This window comes from Anabrus simplex, chromosome 13 (genome assembly GCF_040414725.1).
Source record: "Anabrus simplex isolate iqAnaSimp1 chromosome 13, ASM4041472v1, whole genome shotgun sequence".
Taxonomy (NCBI): Eukaryota; Metazoa; Arthropoda; class Insecta; order Orthoptera; family Tettigoniidae; genus Anabrus; species Anabrus simplex.
This window is the reverse complement of record NC_090277.1, coordinates 70681831-70706642: the sequence shown is the minus strand read 5'-3', so window position 1 is coordinate 70706642 and position 24812 is coordinate 70681831. Positions and strand designations below refer to the sequence as shown.

At 37.6% G+C, this 24812-nt stretch overlaps 1 protein-coding gene across 2 annotated transcripts in view; it reads left to right on the top strand.

Annotated features, from left to right (window-relative positions):
* Positions 1-24812, top strand: part of r (carbamoyl-phosphate synthetase 2, aspartate transcarbamylase, and dihydroorotase rudimentary) — a 394723-nt gene that overhangs the window by 327088 nt on the left and 42823 nt on the right. For both annotated transcript variants that reach the window (XM_067157339.2, XM_067157338.2), the window contains 2 exons: positions 15809-16024; positions 23186-23381. In XM_067157339.2, coding sequence (XP_067013440.2) covers positions 15809-16024; positions 23186-23381 — 412 coding nt within the window. The remainder of the gene's footprint in view (positions 1-15808; positions 16025-23185; positions 23382-24812) is intronic.

Sequence of the window (24812 nt, the reverse complement as noted above, 5' to 3'; positions counted from 1 at the left end):
GCATCCACATGGACCAGGTGATCAAACCATTAAAGTGACTTCTCTTCAGTATCATCCACTACAGATGTTACTTCAAGTTCTTTTCTTACAGGTTTTTTCCCCCTCGAATTGCTTTGTCGTATCCACACAGATAGGTCTTATGGCGATGTTGGGATAGGAAAGGCAAGGAGTGGGAAGGAAGCGGCCGTGCCCCTAGTTAAGGTACAGCCCCAGCATTTGCCAGGTGTGGAAATAACAGAAAACCATCTTCAGGATTGCCGACAGTGGGGTTCAAAGCCACTATCTCCCGGATGCGCGACCAAATTGCCAACTTGCTCGGTCTTTTACAGCTTTGTTCCGTATTCTCTCTCTCTCTCTCTCTCTCTCTCTCTCTCTCTCGTAGTCTTCTTGACAAGTTGATGTAGGTATTTCATTTCTGCTGTCGTGCTTCTTTCCCCTCGTCCATGCTTCTGAGCTGTGCAATAAAGTGGTCTGAAGCTGTGTTTGTCCCGTCTTCCTAATATTTATCACCATCTTTGCTTATGTTTCTTCTCTTTTCCTTTATTTATCCAGCTTTCTTCTTGTGCTACATCAAGCCTGTAGATGTGTCAAGACGCTTTTCAATGACTTGATGCCTGGGAAGCAGAAACCATCTGATCAGAAGCTGAAAACTGAAGACATATGGAAGATTATCCTTGTCCTTGTCTCGTTTTCACACACTGACCTTCATGTTCCTTTCCTTGTTTCTTCTTTCTGTCTATATATGACTTGACAATTACAGCTAAATGCAGGAAGAGTGAACAGCATAAAGGAGTCACTGTCCCTCCATCCTCGTCAACGTCAGTTCTACATCAGTTTTTCTCAGACGCCAAGAGGTTAGTTTCTGCTTCACAGCTTAATCACCAGAACTCATTGATTAGCCGTCATGAAAGACTTTGAGAGTTGGTGTGGGAAGTATAGGATGAATACAAAGCTGGATAACCATCAAAAAGGGAAGAGAAAACAACACAGACATTTTGGAGAAATACTTATAATGGCAAAGATGCAGAAAAACATGCATACTGTAGGACACAAAAGGGGAAATACAGTGAAATTACCTTAGTGCGTTCCTCATGAACACGTTTTCCCGCTTAGCACACCATAAATTCGAAGTCCTGATTCTCATCGTACTCATCGCGTCACAAATTTTCGCTATTACCGTTTAGTACCATCTTATTTTTTCCTAGCCCTGAAAATGTTATTTGTCGTCCCTTGTGAGCAGAATGTGATTTCCAACTCGGGTAAGAGACCTCGCCGCAGTCGCGTGATAACGGGACAAGCCTGTTGATTCATGAACTTCACAGGGTAAGTGTCCGACCCGTTGGCTGAATGGTCAGCGTACTGGCCTTCGGTTCAGAGGATCCCGGGTTCGATTCCCGGTCGGGTCGGGGAATTTAACCTTCATTGGTTAATTCCAGTGGCTCGGGGGCTGGGTGTTTGTGCTGTCCCCAACACTCCTGCAACTCACACACCACACATAACACTATCCTCCACCACAATAACACGCAGTTACCTACACATGGCAGATGCCGCCCACCCTCATCGGAGGGTCTGCCTTACAAGGGCTGCACCCGGCTAGAAATAGCTACACGAAATTATTATTACAGGGTAAGTTGCACCTTCTGGGAGCAAGCCGTTAGTCAGTTTTGCTTGCCACTTAGCAGTCAGACTGCAGAAGAACACAATGAGCCTGTTTGTATATCGCATCCCATTTAGAAGTTAGAAATGTATTTCGTGTTTAGTTGTACAGTGACGGGTAGTGAATATTTAAAAAAAAAAAAGATCAGATGCAAGACTTTTCAGGCGTTTGCTCTATTGACCAGCGTTTCATCTTAGGTCTGACACTAATCTCATCAGAGTGGGATGTGTCAAACCCTACCCACTGACGCTGGGGTGTATGTAGGTGAGCTTATCAGAAGCCGTATATAAGAGGCACAGTCTGATAACTGCATACAGAAGATAAAACTCTACAATGGAATTATTGCACGCCTAGCAATTTCGAATGGAAATTCTAAGTTCCCAAGGAGGGAATTAGATATTTTTCCACCAATAGAGCATGTCAAAAAACAGAAACGCTGGTTAATAGAGCAAACGCCTCAAAAGTCTTACAACTGATCTGTTTTTTGACATGCTCTGTTGGTTTTTAAAGATAAAAACTTCATTGTTCCGTATTGAAATTATTGATGTTAAAAATTAAATAATTGAAAAGGAGGTTCAACCTATTCAATACTTAAAAGAAGGAAATGCAGTAATTACATTCCAATTTAAATGGGACCGGTTTCGACCTTAGTCCAGGTCATCATCAGCCGTAAAAAGATGTACAATGTTTATGAATATTGGAGGTCAGTTTCACACTTTGATAGGTACAAAGACACGACACCACATTCTGTATGCACAAAGTCACAACACTATCAACTAATAAACGAAGATCAAAAATAACTAGAAGTCGCAGACGAATAGAGCCGCCAGCTCCTGGTGATCAGCGCGGCACATTCAAGGTCATGCGCTGCGGTCAAACGCCAAAGTAGAGTGGAGAATGTTTTGAAGGTCTAGAATTTGTCACGGTTGCGGGAAGTTAAGTACGTATATAGAAATATACGACACAAATCAGAATAATTGAGTGAGTACTTGTACTCCTGCTAAGTTCTTGGAAAACAGTTTACTTGAAAAAACAATTGTAGAGAGAAGAAAAAATGTAGTAAAAAGCGCTTTTTTCTTCTCTCTACAATTGTTTTTTCAAGTCAACTGTTTTCCAAGAACTTAGCAGGAGTACAAGTACTCACTCAATTATTCTGATTTGCATCATATATTTCTATATACGTACTTAACTTCCTGCAACCGTGACAAATTCTAGACCTTCAAAACATTCTCCACTCTACTTTGGCGTTCGACCGCAGCGCATGACCTTGAATGTGCCGCGCTGATCACCAGGAGCTGGCGGCTTTCTACTACAAATCTATTCGTCTGCGACTTCTAGTTATTTTTGATCTTCGTTTATTAGTTGATAGTGTTGTGACTTTGTGCATACAGAATGTGGTGTCGTGTCTTTGTGCCTATCAAAGTGTGAAACTGACTTCCAATATTCATAAACATTGTACATCTTTTTACGGCTGATGATGACCTGGACTAAGGTCGAAACCGGTCCCATTTAAATAGGAATGTAATTACTGCATTTCCTTCTTTTAAGTATTGAATAGGTTGAACCTCCTTTTCAATTATTTAATTTTTAACATGCTCTGTTGGTGGAAAAAGATCTAATTTCCTCCTTGGGAACTTACAATTTCCATGGCGAATATTTGTCACGCAATAGCCTACACCTGGAACATAATTGTGTGGAGTTGACCACCGTGATGCATATTTGTCTTGTGGTAGCCTAATTACTGTATGAATATGGAAAAAGCTGTGAAATTCCTTACTATTGAAGACAAAATTAAAGTCTGTCAGCAATACAAGTAATAAATCTCATTGTAGACCGTATTGGACATCAGATTATGAACATTAAAATAAGAATAATAATTTACACCACCTTTCCAATGTTTCATTATATTTAGGATGTAAACATTACAACTGGTGTTGTGATGAACATTCTTATATGTTTTCACACTAGTTTTATGTATGAATATTCTTATTGACTGACTGGTAGCAATGATATCCTATATGATTTTAATTACTTCACTACCAGCTCTATGTTGTACTTTATGTTTTTAACCTCTGTCAACACTATTCTGTGTTTTTCTCTTAGCCATGATGAACATTCTTATATGTTCTCACACTAGTGTTTATACTATTTGATTTTCTATAATGTAAATGTTGAATCTTAGAGTACCATATATACAGTAGAAGTCCGCTATAGCTAGTACGGCATATAACGAGAACTCCGTTATAGCGACGACTTTTTTCTGTCCCTTCGAAAATCCTATATTAAACTGTGTATCGTCCTTCGGTTACAGCGAGAACCCTGTCACTGACGCATCCGTTATTACGAGCGATAAAGCGTGCGCGATTTTTTCCGTTACCGATATTTATGCACCCCAGCGATGACATTGCATGCAATCGATTACCTTCAGCATCGTTTCCTCACTATGTGCACTAGCGATTTCTCTCGTCAACATTCGAAGGCGATGTCGGAGTCGATTAGTAATACCCATCGACAGCTGTTCCGTAAAGAAAATTCGAAATGAAAGAGAACATATTTTCGTAATAAATGCGTAAATAACGTGTCCGATAACGGTTGTTAACTCGTTAAAAATTAGGGCTGATTAAACAACCACTTACTTTTGAGGCCAAATACTGCAATTAAGTAAGAATGGGATACACCTCGAGATATGGCAGAGTGCTTAATTGATTTCAGAGGTTAGTTTATATTTTGTCGCATCTGGTTAAATTACGGAAAGGCTATTATGAAAATTTATAGCGAGAAAGTCCAATAATGGACCATTTATATTGGTATTATATTGGTATTATAAAGTTATAATTTCTCTACTGGCACTTGAAGTGTGTTTTCATCATACGTATAGTACGGTTAAGTTAGGATACGTGACTTTGTTTGAATAAGAAAACTGAAACGTTTGCAACAAAATACGATCGATCATCTTCAGTATGGTATAGTTATCTCACTTTGTGCATTTGCGAGCTCTCTCGTCGACATTCAGAGGTGATGTTGGAGTTGATTAATAATACCCATCGACTGCCGTTCTCTAAAGAAAATTTTAAATGAAAGAGGATAACACGTTTTCGTAATAAATGCGTAAATAACGTGGCCGATAGCAGCTGTTAACTCGTTAAAAGTAAAGACTGAGGTAAACGATATCTTAATTTTAATGTTATTACGAAAATTAAGTAAGAATATGATACACCTCAAGATATGGCAGAGTACATCACTGATTTCAGAGGATATTTCATATCTTCTCGCGTCTAGTTACGGCAATTTACATGTAAAATTTTCGCGAGGAGGTTATTTCTCTACATGTGTTTCAAATATGTTTTCATGATACATATACGGTCAGGTAAGGTGACGCTGTTTGAAGAAGAAAGCTGAGGTGTTTGCCACAGAAATCTCTGGAGTGATACCGTATTTCTCCGAATCCAAGACTTTTTTCCTCAGAATCTCATGTGAAAACTCAAGGGTTGTTGCATTCACGGCCTAACAGTAAGTTAATGGATACCACTGATAACTACCGCAGTAACCACGCTGCTTCTTTTCACACGCGCACAGAACTCGTTGACAATAAACGACCGCCTCTTTACTATACATCGCTAGCCGCGATAACCGGTTGTACAGTGCCTGAGTGTTTCTCAAATCTGCAGAATGGCATCAAAACATGCAACCCTTCGAATTCTTAGAAAAGCCATGGCTACTCAGTGGCAGAGTTATAACGCGTCTATTGTACTCGACGCATAGTAAAATTAATGTTTATAGACTGCAGGAATATTTTCGTGATAGATAGCCGTATTGTAAAGATATGTGAAAAAGATATTGCCGGCAAATTTTCAAGGGGTTCTAATCAATATTATGATGCCAATTTTAAGGTAATAGTTATTAAACACTTGGAAATGTAGAATAATTGTGTAGCCGCAAGAAAATACGGCATAGGCCTAACCAAAGCCAATATTTGATGTTAGGGTGAATACAAACAGCTAAAAAAATGCATTCAGTGGTCCGCAACAAGGACGCTTTAAAGAAGTCGAAGATGAAATTGTAAGGTGTGTGCACGAAAAACGCAAGGGCGAAATAGCCATACCGTGGCGCAATAAACTCGTTCGTTGACTTTCAACGTCCGCGATTAGGCCTATATATCGCTAGCCGCTGAATTTGGCCGAACCCGGCAAGCGAGACGTGCATGTAGCGGTAGCCGGTTATATCTGACGCTGCGTAAAAGTAACAGTTTTATAGACAGCAAGAATAATTTCCTGATGGATCAATGCATTGTAGAGACGCATGGAATAGGAAATTGCCAGAAAAATTTCAACGGGTTCTCTTCGGTATTATGATGCTAATGTTAAGTTAATGGTCCTTAAACCCGCGGAAATGAAGAATAATTGTGCACATGCAAAAAAAAAAAAAAAAAAGATACGGCATGACGAAAGTCAATGCTCGGCGTCCAAAAATGCGTAGGCCTACTGTACAACAAGGCATTTATATGATTTAACATTAAAAATTAAATAATTGAAGTTCAACCAATTCAATACATAAAAGAAAGAAATGTAGTAATTACATTCTTATTTAAATGGGACCGGTTTCGACCCTAGTCCAGGTCATCGTCAGCTGTAAAAACAAGTAGGCGAAATCACACACTGTTTATGAATATTGGAGAAATGGGTCAGATTCACACTCTGTCAGGCACAAAGTCACAACACTATCAAATAATATATGAAGATTATAAATAAACTTGAAGTTGCAGACGAATAGATTTGTAGAAGCAAACCGCCAGTTCCCGGTGATCAGCGCGGCACATTCAAGGTCATGCGCTGCGGTCTCGAACGCCAAAGTAGAGTGGAGAATGTCTTGAAGGTCCAATATTTGTCTCGGTTGCGGGAAGTTAAGTACGTATATAAAAAATATACGACGCAAATCAGTATAATTGAATGAGAACTTGTGCTCCTGCTAAGTTCTTGGAAAACAGTTGACTTGAAAAAACAATTGTAAAGAGAAAAAAATGTAGTAAAAAGCGCAATATCGGAAAACAAATGAAAACTTATATGCACATTGCGCTATTTTTTAAATTGAAAAAATTATTAGGACATGATTGAAGTAGTCGAAGTTGGCGCAAGACAAGAGTTAAAATTTGAAAGAGGAGAACCGAAATGAAGGTCGATTGGTTTTTTTTTTTTTTTTAATAAATAGAGAAGGTAGAATAAATTAACAGAGGAAGAGTGATAGTGAAAAAAGAGAAAAAATAAAAGAGATTGAAGTTAGATGGTATTGAGGAAGGATAAGATAGGGAGAATGAAGGAGGGGTAGTTTAGGGTGGGTTAGGAGGGTGGGTTATTGGAGGTAGAAAATGTGGGTGGGAACTTTGTAAGGCATGGAAAATTTGGAATTTGGAATTTTTGAGAAGAAGAATTAGGAAGTCAAAAAGGATATTGGGGTTTTCAGAAATGTCGTTTAAATTGAAATTAGGGTTGAAGTACTGGTCAAGGTGGATAAAGCAATTTTCAGTAATGTTTAAGAGGGGGCCTTTGTTAATGATTTTAAGTATATTCATGTCATTGTTAATACTGGTGAAACTATGCTTGGAGTCTTGTATGTGCTGTCCTATGGCAGAGAATCTGTTGTATTTAATGGCGTTGACATGTTCAGAGTATCTGATATTGAAGTTGCGGCCAGTTTGTCCGACGTAGGAGGAATTGCAGTTGTTGCATTTGAATCTGTATACACCAGATTTAGAAAAAGCATTAGACTTATTTAGAGATTTAGAGTTGTGTAAGATATCAAGATTTCTATTGTTAGTTCTAAAAGAAATTTTCATGTTATGTTTTTTAAAAATATTAGTTATTTTATAAGCATCCTGAGTGAAAGTGAAGGTGGAAAAAGCAGTTGGTTTTATTGTGTCTTTAGATAAAGTGGTTTTTGGACGGTGTTTGAATTTGTTGATGATGCGGTTAATGAAGGAGTTGTTAAAGCCATTAAATTTAGCAATGTTGCGGATGGTGTTTAATTCATATGATTTTACAAAGTTCTTTTTGAGCCTGATTTAAATTTTTTGAAAGAAAAAGTGGGGTTCATCTTGGATTCGGAGAAATATGGTACTATATTTTTTTCAGAATGAAATTAAACATACTTTCACGTAGTATCGGATTACGAAAAATAACAAACAGGTAAGCCGTAGTGTGAATATCATCTCCGGAAACGCAAGTTTTAAACAAACTGATTGCCGTTTCATACCGATTTTAATGTGCATGGGGGGTTTTCCGACTTTTATACAAAAATTGGATATAACGACAATCCGTTATTGCGAGTAAATTTTTCGCTATTATGAATTCTCGCTATAACAGACTTCTACTGTATTTTAAGGACACTAGGTTCGGGGCCTTGACCTAACTTTAGTCTCAGATTTATTTTCGGCTGATGATGCTTACGACAGTTAAGCGAAACATCTCCCAACTTACACCACCAGTTTTAATGTTTATATCCTAAATATAAGGAAAGTTGAGTATTGGAAAGGTGGTGTACCGAGCTCGATAGCTGCTGTCGCTTAAGTGTGGCCAGTATCCAGTATTCAGGGGATAGTACGTTCGAACCCCACTGTCGGCAGTCCTGAAGATGGTTTTCCGTGGTTTCCCATTTTCACACCAGGCAAATGCTGGGGCTGTACCTTAATCAAGGCCACGGCCGCTTCCTTCCCACTCCTAGCCCTTCCCTGTCCCATCGTCGCCGTAAGACCTGTCTGTGTCGGTGCGACGTAAAGCAACTAGCAAGCAAGAAAGGTGGTGTAAATTATTATTCTTATTTTAAAGTTCATAGTCTGTCAGCAAGTCGACTGGCATCGACTTCTTTAAGCATGCAGAGTTCACGTGAATGTTGAAACTCGCACGTTCCAGTTTTGACTCGATCACTCATGTCGGTCTTGGTTGGTTGAAGTTTTGTTCAATTAAAACTGGCGGCCGATGTCATTCTGTCACACATGACCGAGTATAACCTCCAGTTCATTGTATAAGTGTGTGACCAAAAAAAAAAAAAAAAAAATGTTTAATAACCCACTGGTCCGTAATAATAGTCTTCTACTAACATTTTGTTTTGTTTTTATTGGCCCCGTTCAAATGGTGTTTTTAACACTTTACAGTGCCACTATTGTTATTTTATAACTCCAGCGGAATAAGTTCTCATATTTGTTCTCTCGTGTTTTTCACACCTTTTAATACCCTCTTCTCATAAAACTTCACTGTACCCGTGGATATACAACATAAAATCCCCTTATGTGTTTTCATATCCCTGTTGAATAATTTTTATTCGTGTATTCAGTAGTACGTTTTCTCGCTTAACACATTCTTTTTCCTTGTTGCCTGCAGCAACGTCTTAACGAGGTCTTACTGTATTTCGCCATTTATTTCTTCCTTCCTTTTCTTTCTGTCCACTGTCATTCTCCTTTCTATGATGGTGCTTCACGTAAGTTTGCAATTCACTTCTCTGTCTGGTGATCGTTTTCAAAATATCTTTCGTTTTTTCTCTCTCTTGTACCCAAGTTCAAGTTGCTCTTCTTTCTTTCTCCTTTGTATCAATGATTCTTTCTACCCCAAAGTCTTTTTATTATTTACTTGTATTTCCTACAATGATAGGCTGCCTAAAGCTGATGAAGTATACCAAAACACATAAACATGCTTGATTCAAAACTTTCATTCAACAGTCATATTCATAAAATTACAAATGATGGATTTAAACAATTAGGGTTTATTATTAGAAATACTCGAGACCTCAGGGACGAATATACTTTTTAAATCTTATTCAGTCATCTTGTTAGAAGTAAACTTGAATGTACATATATTGTGTGGGATCCTTAGTACATGTGTACAATTAACCAAATAGAAAAAACACAAAACAAATGTTTGTGATATTTCTATTTTAAAAAATATAACATCATCAAATCAGCAAAGAGTTTCTTATAGAACTCTATTAAATGAATTTGGCTTAATGCATCTCAGTACACGTAGAATATTAGCTCAACAGATATTTCTGTACAAGACAGTTAATGGAATATTAGATAACCAAGAGTTTCTTAAAAGAATCAACTTCAATACCAAGAGGGTAACTCTTCATTTGAGACAAACATTTTACTGCCCCTTCTCAAGCACCTGGCATCATAAAAATTCACCTGTTGTAAAAATGTGTGAAGTATATAACAAAATATCTTCAGACATCAGACAAATAGATTTTGCTTTATCACTTCCTTTATTTTCAAAAATGTTAAAACAATATTTACATTACAATGAATGATTTATTGGAGGAAATTACCGTATTTACCCGAATAATGTCCGCACCCTCATTTTAGAAAGGCTCATTTTGAAAAAAAAAAAATGTAATGAACTAAAATTCCTTTCATTGGAAGAGTAACTGAGGCATAAACAAATATTTCATATCACTCCGCGAGGTCCACGTGGTCTTTACGCAAATATCACTGCTATGAAATATATATTCCGTGAAAATGAGCAAGTAGGTCTACTTACGTGACAGGTATTTCATTAATCTGAACTGGCAATAGGCTCAATTCCCTGTAGATGGGAAGATTCATTGTCTCTTGCATCACTAGAATCCTCTCCTAAATTACTTCCAAGTTCATCACACTCCACATCTAACTCCCGTAAGCGGCTGGAATATCTAATTGAAAGATAAAATCACAGCGACGAGTAATATGTTCAAGATTATGCAATTAATAAACGTCCGACACATTTTAGATTATCTAAAGCTTCCAAACATAACCTGGAATTCCCAACACATAGGGAGGCCTAAAATAAATTCTCGATTATAGCTACACGACTGGGTGACTTAATGAAGAATGAAGGAATACTGACTTTATTTTTTGAGAGACGTACTATGTGTAGGCTATAATTGGTTTTTCTTATTCCCTTTGTTAATGCTTTCTGCCACCAAGTTCAATAACAATTCACTCTCTTGGAAAGTCATATTAGGCTTCTTTCTCAGTTTTTGCTCAATAGCGGACATAATTTATGCAAATTATTTGCAAACCCTGAATGGAATCAAAACTTGTTTACAATTCGATAGTGGCGGCAGCAAGTAGTAATTTGTTTTCTGTACGTCATTATGAAAAAAATGTGGTTCAAACTGAGATTGAAACAAAGACTTAGTTTTGGTAAACCGAGATAATAAATTCTGTGGTGAATACGGAAGTGAGCGTTATCCGAAATAATGACATATCCGAGTTTTGAAAATCTAAGATAACAGCAAAAGTTACTGATGTTGGTGAATACGGGCCTAAAACACTTCTCACACGTGGTCTCTTTTTACTGGACAGTAACACGACCGATGGTGGATAATTCTTTTCGTGCAATGTAAACACTTGAAAGAGACACACCGGCAAAATCTGATGTTAGTTTTGCGATACAGTAAAAAACCTTGTTAATTCGAAGTCTTTGTAATACAGAAATCGGACTTCCAATTATGTGATTTTGATTTAACAGCCATCTTGTAATTCAGAAATGCCAACCCTCACCAGTTTTTGCAGATTCTGCTTTTCCGCGTACTGCCTGCTACTTGATATTGTGGCTTTCCTTAAAACGCTGAATACAAAAGAATTGCGATTTCACTCTATTGTCAACTGTGAAACACACTATAGACACACCGAAGTGAGTGAAAGTGCGGAAAGCTACCCCTGCACGTTCCGGAAGACGCGTTCTATCGTGCCGTGAAGAAATTTTGAATTTTAATTACTCGTAAAATACGGTACTATTTTTAAAAAAATGTTAAGTTAGTTTAGAATTAAAAGTCTGAATTGTTTTCTGTATAAATATAACATATGGGGACAGTTTTCTTCCATCTAAGTTTGCACAAAGCATAACTGTACACTCAGCATCGAAAACTAGGTGAGCCAGGAGCATGTTGGCAACCTTGACGCAAATAAAACCCGCGCCCCAATTTCGTGCCTCGAATTTAAAAAAAAATATGCGGGGATTATTCGCGTAAATACGGTAATTCAGCACTGAAATATGATGTCTGTAATGCCACTATTATTTTTCCAATGTATATGTGTTTGTGTATTTACTATTCTTATGAATATTTTTCTTTTTTCTCTGCTAATTTGTTTTCTCTCCTTTAACTTCGATATTTTATATGTCATCATCATCATCATCTTCCTTCCAAGTATTGGGCCATGTGACCCGTTACGGTCTTGCATTTTACTTTTTGCAAGACTTGAAAGCAGTCAAATGTCCTTCCGACGGGTTGCTAGCCTGAAGGAAGTTATTTTATATGTTTGTATGTTATATTGAAAATATGTTTAAATTATTCTTAATTTAGTCATGGCAATCTTGGTTTTTTAATTGTTGTATATTCTTTGGTACATATAGGTACCAAAATGTATTTTGTACCATCCATTGTAATTGGAGATATACCCTGTTATGGATGTATAAATAAATAAATACCTGCCAACTTTCTGATTTAGGCGGGAGACTTCTGATTTTTGACAGTTTTTTCCACCTCCCGATTATTCTATTATTTTTCCCGATTTTAGCTTATTTTTTGGTGAACTTCAAACATTTGTTTTCAAATCCCACCATTTCAGCTTTTTACGCCAGTGGCCGGAAGACCTTCGCTCATTGGCTGCTTTCAAATGAAATATCAACATTTATTAATGCGAGAAATCTCTCATTCTCGTGTGCTGTGTTCGTTCACATCAGTCTAGAGACCAGTTGCTAGATATGGAGTCTTTTTTAGTAATTTATTGACAGAATTTCAATGATAACGACAAGTGACTTTTCTAGAGATTTTATAGGTGGGCCGGCGTAAGGTTGCACATGACAGCTGTGCACAATGTTGGTTGCACTGCAATGGCACATGAAGCGATGTTGCCACCATAACAACAGCTGATTGCAAGACATGTGAGTTTTGAAAAACACGGGAGAAATGCTTATAATGTCATCGCGATGATACACAATACAAATGAAATCGGCCAGCAAAAATCAAACTTCCAACACATCGATTAAGTTTTCAATAAAATATTTCATCACACAAAATGATATGAGATAATTCTACTACGAAGTTCTTATTATCATGATATTAGAAAACAGGTACAGAAGAAATCAGCCGACAAGAATCTTATTATAAATACACCAATAAATGTTACAATAACATATACCGGTCCTAACATACAAGGTTCAAGTAAAATGTATTAAATTTGCAAAATTTCAGAAACATTTTCATACCTGATTCACACTGGTAGATAGTCGATACTGGAAGGTATCACTACCGTTCGTTGCCTTTGTTGTCATTGTCGTCGTCTTCGTCTAGACAGATCATCAACTCCTGACAGTCCCTGATGATGCCATGTAATGCCATTGCTGAGTTAATGAATGTTGCGACATGGCTAACTTTTTCTAATGCCTGACTATTAAGGGCCACTCTGCGGTGCAAAGAATTTTCACTTCGCGGTTCATGACTGTTGTCGTTTCCGTGACATCGCACTGCACTCGTTAAAATAAAATTTCACAGTTATCTCACAAAGAAAACAAAAAACTTTCATAAACGTGCGAATCACACCTGACCACGTGCTAGCAGCGACAGGCAAAACGGCAACACTTCAATACGATAGTCAAGCTAGTTATAGATGGCACCACTATACTATAAATATTGCCAACAATAATCAAATTAAAATAGTTTGTATTTATTTTGTGGCTCGTTTAAACCTTATAATATTTTTAAATGATCATATTTTTGAAAGAAAATAAAAGATTATAAGCACTATACGGAATTAAATATGAATTAATACGAATAAAATGCGTAACTGTATCTGAAATAAAAAGTAGTAGATTGGTCATTCTGATTGATGGGTGACGTTCTTCATTTCTTTTTTGTAGTGGTGCCAACATGAATTACAACTGTCAAGTGCAACCTTTTGACGGCCCACCTATAGGAGCCATTTGGAGACAATTCTAATTTTAATTTATCTCAATATTAATAAAATAAGAGTTATGTCTGTACATTGCTCAGAATTTTAAAATAATGATATTTCTGTACCAGTCATGACCACAGTAACAAGAGGATATGCACATTTTAATTTTCTGTAATTTATGTCTGTATGTATGTACGCGCATCACGAGAAAACGGCTGAAAAGAATTTAAATTAAAATCGGTATATAAAATCGGGGAATAAGTCGCTACAATCTAGGCCATAAATAATTTTATTCATGCTGAGTGAAATGGTAGTTCAGGGGATGGCCTAAAATGTAATTCTCAAATATTTATTATATTAGCCTTATCTATAAATATTACATAACTAAAGTTATATATTATTAAATTTCCTATCATTTATGTCTTATACATTTTTACCGTACTGGCTATGATACAGAGATATTAATGAATTTGGATTTTTGTTGCTTAGTCTATATCAGCGCTGAGGTACGAGAAAATGGGTGAACGAATTTAATGCAAATTGGTATGTGAAGTCGGGGAATAAGGAACTACAGTCTATGCTATAAATAATTTTATTCACCATGTTCGAAATGGTAGTTTGGGGGAAGATGCCAAAAATTTAATTTTTAATTTCGGATTATTTATGTCTTATTTGGTTTTACCATATCGACTATAATAATGTTGGTGGTGATGGTGATTAAATTGTGAAGATGATTATAGGAATGAGAAAAAAGTCGTGAATCGCTTGAATAACAACACAAGAGGGAGTCATGAAAGAAAGGACGACTCACTTTACATTAGATGCTCTAATATCACAGAGTCGGAAGAAAAGTAAATGTGAAGGCCTGCAATATAGACAGCTCATAACATTGATCAACAATAACATTACATTGACCATTGTTTGTTGTGATGTGCTTTGTGTATTCTGCTGCCATTTATCTCAGATAGATGGGATTACTGCTACGTATCGAGTATAACAGCCTGCGGGAAGTAGCTGGGGATTTAGATCTTTCTCTTCCTTAACATGCCGTTCCTCTGGTTCATAAATTTTCTGATACTACTGGTATGTGACACACTGGATCATCATAGTATTCCAGCTGTTCGATCCCTACTTTGAGGCAATGACTGGAACGAGCAGTTTGCATACTTAAACGGAATAATGACACAGGAGTGTTCGCAGCTGTCTGTGGCCTGGTCATTCTAGCTCTGGAACTTTGAACTGTTAGATCAACACCATAATACTTTTTGCTAAAAGTGAGAAAATGTGCTGTTTTTCACTTTATCGAATATTTCATATGACAGCATTGCTTTTAATTGCCACATTTGTACTGATGTCATTGTAATGACCTATGTTGACTTCTGTTGGGAAAACTATAAGGACAGTCTTTCTGAGAACTTGATTGCAAAACACGGGTACATCAACTAGTTATTTGATACAAATAGCATTGCGCTTCGCATAATCGTGCGGGTGCTTGATGCAATTGCTAAGTAATGGCATCGAAGTGCATGACTGATTTACACATGTGGAGCAAGAGTTCATACTGTTTTTGGAAGGTTTATCAGAGACCGCTCATTCTTCCTGTGAGGGAATATGGAGGTAGCCTTGTAGCCTCATATAGTTACAGTTGGACTTTGAGACAATAAGTGTTATAAATATATCATAGTACTGTATTGTGCAAGACATGTAGAATAAGCACCAGTTGCATCTCCTGATTTCTCCTGATTTTCTTATCATAATCTCCTGATTTTTGGTTTTGTAAAGTTGGCAGGTATGCATAAATATCAAATGCATATTTTATCGTGAGTTGCTCCTTCTTGTATGCAGTACTATAAAAGTGATATCTAACAATTTGGATGGAGCCTTTTATTGCCAAGGTGACTAAATCACAAATAGATTCTTGCAGATGCCCACACTTTTGAAAAACTCAACTAAGAATTTAAGTATGGTTCCTTTTGCTCTGATGAAAAGTCCTACAACCCTTGTACTGGGTATGCTTTATGATTCTTTGAAGTAGCTCTGGAAATGTAAATTTAAGGTTTGTTTGAGAATTTAGATTGGCAGAAACTTTGTTTTTTGACAATGTTTTCATCTGTGAGAAGGGGAGATCCAGGCCAGAGAGAAGTTGAACCTTATAGAGACAATAAAATACTTATCTTTTGACTGACAGTATTGAGATCTTTCTAAGTGTGGACATGCCCTCCATGTTTCAGGACCTGATCGACAAGTTCCACCGGAACCCGCGTCGCATCTTCAATCTGCCAGAGCAGCCGCACACATACGTGGAGGTAGATCTGGAGGAAGAATGGGTGATACCTGAAGCCATGCCGTACAGCAAGTCTCGGTGGACTCCCTTCGCTGGGAAGAAGGTGCGCGGCTCAGTTCACAGGGTCGTGTTGCGAGGAGAAGTGGCGTATGTGGATGGCCAGGTAAGAGTCACCCCTCGGAGTTGGTATAAATAGTGTGTCACACTTTACACATTGTTCAATCTGGTTAAAATATTTCCAACTCAGAATTTTGAACTGGTCATTCCAAGTGTCTGGTGCCACCCTGGAACTCTGTTCCAGTGAATATTAGAAAATAAACGAACTTGAACTTTAGGTCTACTTGGCTAAATTATTTCCTGAAGTATAAATCTGCCTGAGTGAGTAATTTATGAATGTGTGAGTAAATGGTTTTTATTGTTAAGATTTTAAATTGGACTATATAGATATATTTGCGCCGGGCTGAGTGGCTCAGACAGTTGAGGCGCTGGCCTTCTGACCCCAACTTGGCAGGTTCGATCCTGGCTCAGTCCGGTGGTATTTGAAGGTGCTCAAATACGACAGCCTCGTGTTGGTAGATTTACTGGCACATAAAAGAACTCCTGCGGGACGAAATTCCGGCACCTTGGCGTCTCCGAAAACCGAAATATAAGTTAGTGGGACGTAAAGCCAATAACATTATTATTATTATTATTAGATATATTTGCAGTAGTTAAATGAATTAAATTGCTTTTGTAATGTAGGATTTTTATCATACTTAGTTTACAATTTTTTGTATGTAATATACCATCACGATCATATTTTTATATTATGGTCAAGTGTAAGAGAGGGCAAGGAGCCATAGCTTCCCCATTAATAAAGATATTAACAACAACAATGCATTAGAACCATTCTCAAGTTATTTGTTTGAGTGAAGAGGGTTTATTTTGAGATACAGTGTGGCTCCTCTGTCTGACTCTCTCTCTCTCTCTCTCTCTCTCTCTCTCTCTCTCTCTCTCTCGCTCTCTAAATTGGGGGAGGATTCTTTTGGTGCAATCTTCATACAAATTTGTTGTTATGGGAAGGCAGTTTCAAGATAAGCTATATAAGATCATGCAGGAGGTCACGGTCAAAGGAAACACTCTTGGCCTAGGAACTCGCAGGATTGGGCAAGTGCTAGTTTTTATCTAAATAAACACACTGCAAGTCTTTTGTCAACACAAATACTGGACTAAAAGTATTACGACTCAGTGAAAACTTCGAGGATGGACTCGACATAATTTTATTTACTTAGAGTGAACTTTGTTATTTTCTGTTCTATGTGTAGTAAACCGTTAGGACATTAATAACCAACAGTTGAACATCGTAATTCAGGGAGGTTGCAAAGCCTTCCACACTCAAAGAAATGAACAGTTCAATTTTTATAAGTGATAATGTCCACAAACCAAGCTTGTTTTAAGATTGAATAAGGCTGATGATGCCCCATAAAAGCAGGGCGAAACATGTCCCTTTAAACCGAGTAATTTCTATGCTCATTTAGCCACATAACTGTTTAATTAATTGTATTGAATAGGTGGGGTAATGAAGTACTCCTTTTGTATACTTAGTGACATTGTCAAAACAAAGCGGGTTGGAGTGAGAACATACGATGAGGTGACAGGGAGATTGTGGTGACTGAACATGGTGAGTTTTAAGAAGTGAAAAGGTAGATTCTAACACCTTCAAGAATGTCAGCCAGCTGTATATTCAGTGTATGGCTGCGCTATTCAGAGTAAAGTGATTGATAATGTTCCCTTTCTTCAGACTTATTGTAAATGATGATTTCTTGGTACCTGTTTATCTTAGCCCTTGAAAGTTCCGTTTTGTTGGCGTATGATTCATTGAAGTTTCTCCATAATAGTCCTATTGTCTTCAGTCAAACGTACACCAGGCATGGTGAACACAGTATTTTACTGGTGTTCATGAAATTTATGAAGTGTTTATTGTACGCCGAGTGAGTTGGCCGTGCGTTTAGGAACACGCAGCTGTGAGCTTACATTGAGAAGATAGTAGGTTTGAGCCCCACTGTCGGCAGCACAGAAGATGGTTTTCCTGCTTTCCTATTTTCGCACCAGGCAAATGCTGGGGCTGTACCTTAATTAAGGCCACAGCTGCTTCCTTCCCATTCCTAACCCTTTCCTGTTCCATTGTTGCCATAATATAATTTTGTGTGACTATTTCTAGCCGAGTGAAGCCCTTGTAAGGCAGACCCTCCTATGTGGGTGGGCGGCATCTGTCATGTGTAGGTAACTGCATGTTATTGTGGTGGAGGATAGTGTTATGTGTGGTGTGAGAGATGCAGGGATGTTGGGGACAGCACAAACACCCATCCCCCAAGCCATTGGAATTAACCAATGAAGGTTAAAATCCCCGACCCGGCCGGGAATCGAACCCGGGACCCTCTGAACCGAACCCCAGTACGCTGACCATTCAGCCAACGAGTTTGACATTGTTGCCATAAGACCTGCCTGTGGTGGTGTGATGTAAAACACATTGGAGAAAAAAAAAAAAGATGTTCATTGTAGACGTCAGTTGCATTAATATTTAAAACTAGGTAACACTTCATTATGGACAATTCTCAAGGTTACTTTCAGCTGCCTATCCCAGTATGATACGGTAAAAGGAAAAAGAAAAAAAAGTATATGTCTCTACAGTATAATCAATATTTTCACCGAGCTAGTTGGCCATGCGGTTAGGGTAGCTGTGAGCTGATTGCATTCGGGAGATGGTGGGTTTGAATCCAACCGTCGGCAGCCCTGAAGATGGTTTTCCTGGTTTCCCATTTTCACTCCAGACAAATTCTGGGGCTGTACCTTAATTAAGGCCACGGCCGCTACCTTCCTAGTTCTAGCCCTTTCCCATCCTTCCGTCGCCGAAAACCTTTAATGTGTTTGCACGACATTAAACAATTATAGCGGTACTCATGGGAATGCTGTACAGTAAAACCTTGATGCATTGTAATTCAAGAGGGAGGGGGAAAATGGTGATGGGTGCGGGAAATTTATAAATGCCGGGTACCATAAAAAGTAGGGGAAAGCAATATAATAAAATACATGTACTGTATTTGGACATTTTACTTTATATAAATCTCATCATAATAATAATAATGATGATAATAATAATAATATTGAGTTGACACGTGATAGGTGACCATCACTTCTATGAAATTGCGGCCCTACCTATGTGAATTCTATGAAGCAAGATGCAAGTTCTTGGAGAACAGCAAAACGTGCTGCCGGGCACTATGCTTCCAGATGTTTATAAAACTAGGTGAAAAAATATTTATTCTGTCACTTATGTGATTGATCCTCGATTTCTTCAGGATTTTGGGAGCTTTTAACACACAGTGCTAATCCTTTAAGTGTTATAGTGTTTCATGAACTGCAACTAGTGAAAGATTTATATTTCACTTATCGGTTTCCTGTGCGTTCTTTTTATATTTTTTTAAGTGATTGGCTGATGACCCGGAATAGTGGTCGAAACCGGTACCGTTTGTTATCAACTAAGAATGTAATATTACGTTTCTAATTCTACTTGTATTGAAAAGGTTGAACCATTATATGTATCTTATTTCAATTTAATTGTGAACTCAGTTGAATACGGAACATTATGAAATTCTTATCTTTAAATCGGTTAGTGGGTCGAGTAGAAGCGTTGGCACCAGGAGGCTTATACTGTGGTTGGGCGTGAACAACCTACGCACTGCACTCCAGCCTACAGGATTCTTGCTCAAGACTAGCAACTCGAAATCCCTCGTAAATTCTTGCGAACAGGTTGCCGCTATTTTGTGCTAGACTATTAAGCTGTCTCTTTAAATTCAAAAAGCTTTTGTGTATATTTTTGTTACAATTGATTGATCAATGCGGGATAATTGTGGCTGAGGACATAGTCTTTTGGACAATCGATGCGATAAGATGATGCTTTGAGGAACAATAGATGCGGGAAAATTTAACGTGGGTTTATATAGAACATTTTTCAGACCAAACATATTAAACGATGAATACGGGAAAACTACATTTGTGGTAACGATGCATCAAGGTTCTCCTTTACTTTTAAAATTACGAGTCCTTGATGAGTACTCATTTATGTCCAAGCTTTTTGTTGTAATTTACGCTTAACCACAACAGCCACGAAAGGTAAAGCTCATGTTAGGATGTTCATATGTCACTGTAGGACAATTCTCTTCATATCCTTTTCAAACTAGTCTGCTATCAGCTGATCCTGATGCTGGCCTCATGCTGTAATATGCAGGAAGTGGCGCTGTTCGCACTCTGTCATTATTAATACTCTAACCTTTCAGCTAACTGTTTTTAATTTTGCATCAGTCATTATATAATGCATATTTCCAATATTTTTTGTCATTCGACAGCCACATCCCCTTGCTTCTGTGACCACCAAAAACATGGCGGACGTTTGTTCAATTAGCTTCAGTCAGGCAGCGCTTTTGTTTCTAGCTCGTTGCTCAAGACGGAAGATGTTGTTGTTGGTGGGTGGTGGCGGTGGTGGTGGTGGTGGTGGTGGTGGTGGTGGTGGTGGTTTACTGTAGTTAGGTTTCTGTGCAAGTGATATTCATTTTTTGAAGCCACAAGAATAGCTGTTGTCTGGAGGCAGCTGAGCACTGCTGCTTCAGATGTTAGAAGCCCACTAATGATGAGCTGTACAGTACATTTATTTATTTATGACACCTGTTTGTAACAGAGTTGTACTCCAATTACAACAGACACTACAAAATATAGTACAATAATACACATTGCAAAACAGATAAATATCACAAAAAATTAACAACAGATTTTGAAAAATTATAATAAACAAATTTAGAGGAAAAAATGACAAAAACAACAATAGGTTATATACAGATCAGGATTAGATAGTGCTGCAATTGCTGACTCCTGATTACATAAGTAGGAAGAGCTAAAATTTTATGTACGAGCACACACATATGTGAACAGGTCAGGTGCATGATTAAGAGTGTAAAAATATCTCAGAGTTTATAGACTATTAAATTCCGTTTGAGTTATTGACAAAGAGACAGTGTAATGAATTCTATTTTCATTTTAGAAGATGCTGTTTGTTAAGATTGTTTAAGTATATTCACTGAAGAAAATCTCTAGACATTTTTTGAAGTCTGTTAGGGACATTGAGAGATCTATGTCGTTGTTTCTGAATAAGTCATTAAACGTATTACACATCCTTACTAATAGCGAATTTTAATGAATTAATATGTTGGATAAGGGATTGTAAAAGTACGTCCGGTTACGCAAGTTAGATTTGCTTACATTAAAATTTATTCTGGCTAGTAGATCACCACTATCTATAACACTATTTATAATTTTGTGTAGAAACAGTTGTTTGTATAATTCTCGGCGAGCGCTTAATGAATTGTATCTAAATTCTTCTAATAAGTGACGATAGATATTCTCAACCTATATGCATTATGCTTCTTGTAATAAATAAACTAAGAATCTGTTTTGAACCTTTTCAATTTTATTTATATAAGATTTGTAATTTGGCCTCCATATAATGGATGCATATTCTAATTTTGACCTCACGAATGAGTTATAGAGAACACATAAAGTCTTAATGTTATTTAAGTCCTTCCCGTTTCGTACGATAACACCTAGTTGTTTCAGTGCTGTATTTACTATTATTTCAATAATTATGTGTACTGAATGATAAGTTACTACTCATTGTAACTCCTAAGTCAGTTACGGACTCGACTCGTTTTAGATTCTGTCCGTTCATGAAGTATTCACACTGAAAAGGATCATTCGCCATAGAATAAGTCATCAGGAAGCATTTGCTGACATTAAATGTGGTTTTATTCTTGACGCTCCACATGTAGATATTCTCAATGTCCCTGCTTAGAGAAATGCAGTCACTAACATTTGATACCTCCTTGTGCAACTTAAGGTCGTCAGCAAACATTAGGCATTTGGAATTTACAACAACATCTGGCAAATCATTTATAAATAACATAAACAACAGTGGTCCTAAATTTGAACCTTAAGGTACACTTGAATTAACATTGAACACAAAAGATTTGGTCTGATGGATAGGCGATAAACTGGTATCTGTTATGTAAATAGGAGGAGATAAGTTTTAGCATAGGATTGTTAAATCCAAATCCAGATAGTTTTCTAAGAAGCACACTGTGATCAATCTTGTCAAACGCTTTCTCGAAGTCTGTATAAATCACATCAACGGATTTATGACTATTTAAAGCATTAACCACATCTTGAACTAGATTTTATAGGTTTGTGATAGTTGACCTACCAGGATAAAATCCATGCTGATAAGGTCAAATGTAGCTTTTAACATGATTAAAAATCCAGAAATAAATAATTATTTCGAAAACTTTTACGAAGGCACATATTATGGAAATGAGTCTGTAATTTTGTACATCTGAATGATCTCCGGCTTTATATATCGGGCATACCCTTGACGTTTTCCCCATTTTTGGGAACACACCTGTATCTACTATAAGATTAAATATATAACATAATGGTTCCATTAATATATCTGAACAACCCTTTACTATGTAAGGAGGAATCCCATCTGGCCAACTTGACTTAGTAGATTTAAGTTTCTTTATAGCCTGAATATATTCCTTTTCACCTACATGTGACACTGGGAGTGAAGAGTTTGTTTTCATGGGAGATTCCACCTCATAATTATATTACTTACATATACCTTGCTGAAATATGTGGCAAAGCCATCAGCTATTTGCTTAACGCTTCGCAAAGGTTCACCATTTAAAGTCTTAACCCCGGGGATTGATGTATTTTTCCGTTTATTTTTAATTGTTAAATTGTTAAATCTGCAACTGGTGGCAGCTCCTTTATATGTGGACTCAACAAATTCTTTCTAAACAAGAAGCTACAGTTACAGTTTTAAGAGTTTTGGTTATAATTAATGATGTTCCACTAATTTAGAAGAAACTAAATTGTACAATTTGTAAAAATAAATATTTCTTAAATTTCATTCCACTGCAAACAATATGTGTTAATATTAGATCTCATCATCAGTTATTTTTAGGTAATACCAATTAGAAGCAAGTCAGTGGATAAAATACACATTTTAAATTGAGATGCTTTACTAGCAACTGTTTGAGCCCAGTGGCTCAGCATTGTTAACATAGAAACACTTCAAATAGTCAAAATATGAGCCCATTTTGCTGTGTGCTCATTGAACATTCTACCTCTTTGACATCATTCACTTCTGATGTGATCAAGTAATGCGATTGTTTGGTGCCTTTTCTTATTGTCAGTGGAAGTAATCAAGAACGTTTACATGTACGCTTCTCTGTAGGTTTTGATCCCTCCTGGGTTTGGCCAAGACGTCCGAGAATGGCAGACAAAGAAAGCTCATCAAGCCGAGTTGAGTCGGCCACCATCAAGTCTGGAAGCTCCTCTGTCCCCAGCAGAGGCTGCGAGGTTAGGAACTGTCAAAGAAGTGGATCGCCAGGAGAAGGACGTGTGGGCTGGAGGCGATTCAGAGCTCAATGGTGAGAGTGAGGTGTTTCTCCTTTTATTTTCCCTTCACTAAAACCTACGTAAGTACGTCATTCAGCCATGGTCAGAGGTTTAAAGAAATATCAATACATATCCTTCATATGGGCTGCATATGGGACTCTTGCTCCTCTTAAATTAATATATACCTGGCTCGCTGGAAGGACTTCATGATGGTTTACAGCATATGACCTTTTTTATTAAGTCTCATGTGGCTAGACGTACGGCCATGTCAGTAATAAAGGCACACACGAACCCAAGGAATTTTATTTTAACTATTTATCTGAAATATTTACCATTAAAAAATGCCAAATAAAAGTTATTTTGAATGGGAGCGTTGATATTGGCATGGCAGTTTTTAGAAACGGGGCAACTAGTGGTAATTCGCAGAGATCGGGTTGTTTCTGAATAATTGAGACTGGGTCATTCTTACCCATGGTGCCAGTACTTGCATAACATGAGTGAGCATAGTTATCTCTGGTCTTTATTGGATACTGGTGAAAAACGTTCTATAGTTGAACTAACTGCGTTCATATAATGTCAGATGTTTCATGCCATGCTGAATGTAGCTGGTTTAGACTGCTTCATCATTTTCAGCTATGTCTAAACAAAAGGTAAGCAAAGACGAATTTCAGAAGCTGAGGAACTGGTTTTCTAACAAATGAAAGCGATCAGTTTGTTCACTTAAAGCAAAAGTTAGTGGATGTGTTGATAAAGAAGAAACTCCATTGCTAGAACTTCTCCCAAATTTAAACCAAATGAAGTGTGCAGATACTGAATATTACCACTGTCGGAGCAGCAATTTCTACACTTCTGTGTGCTGTAAGTCTACGGAGAGAACTGCCAGCGATGGTGATTGAAATTATGAGGTGGATCAAATATAAAACCAAACCCCATGGCGCAACAGTCTCGAAGGGCCTTGGCCTACAGATTACGAGGTGTCGTGTGGTCATCACGGCGGATCCTCTCGGCCGTTATCCTTGGCTTTTTAACCCTGGGCCACTGTCTCACCGTCAGATAGCTCCTCAATTTTAATCATGTAGGCTGAGTGGACCTCGAACCAGCCCTCAGATGCAGGTAAATATCCCTGACCTGACCGGGAATCGAACTTGGGGCCTCCGGGTAAGACGCAGGCACACTACCTCTACGCCATGGAGCCACCGAATCAAATATAAACCGGTATTATTTTTAAAAATAAATACACATATAGCGATCACTTTTCTACATAGTGTTCTGCCTTCGATACACATTTTCTCCATCAGATTGATAACTTTATTATGCCATCCTCACAGAAAGAACCAGTTGCGCACTATCTCTTCTACAGTTGCATCTTCATCGAACTGCTGTCCTCCTAGGTCTTGTTTGAGTGGTCCAAGCAAATGGTAGTCGTAGGGCAATAAATCTAGTGTTCCAGAGGTGTCCAGTGA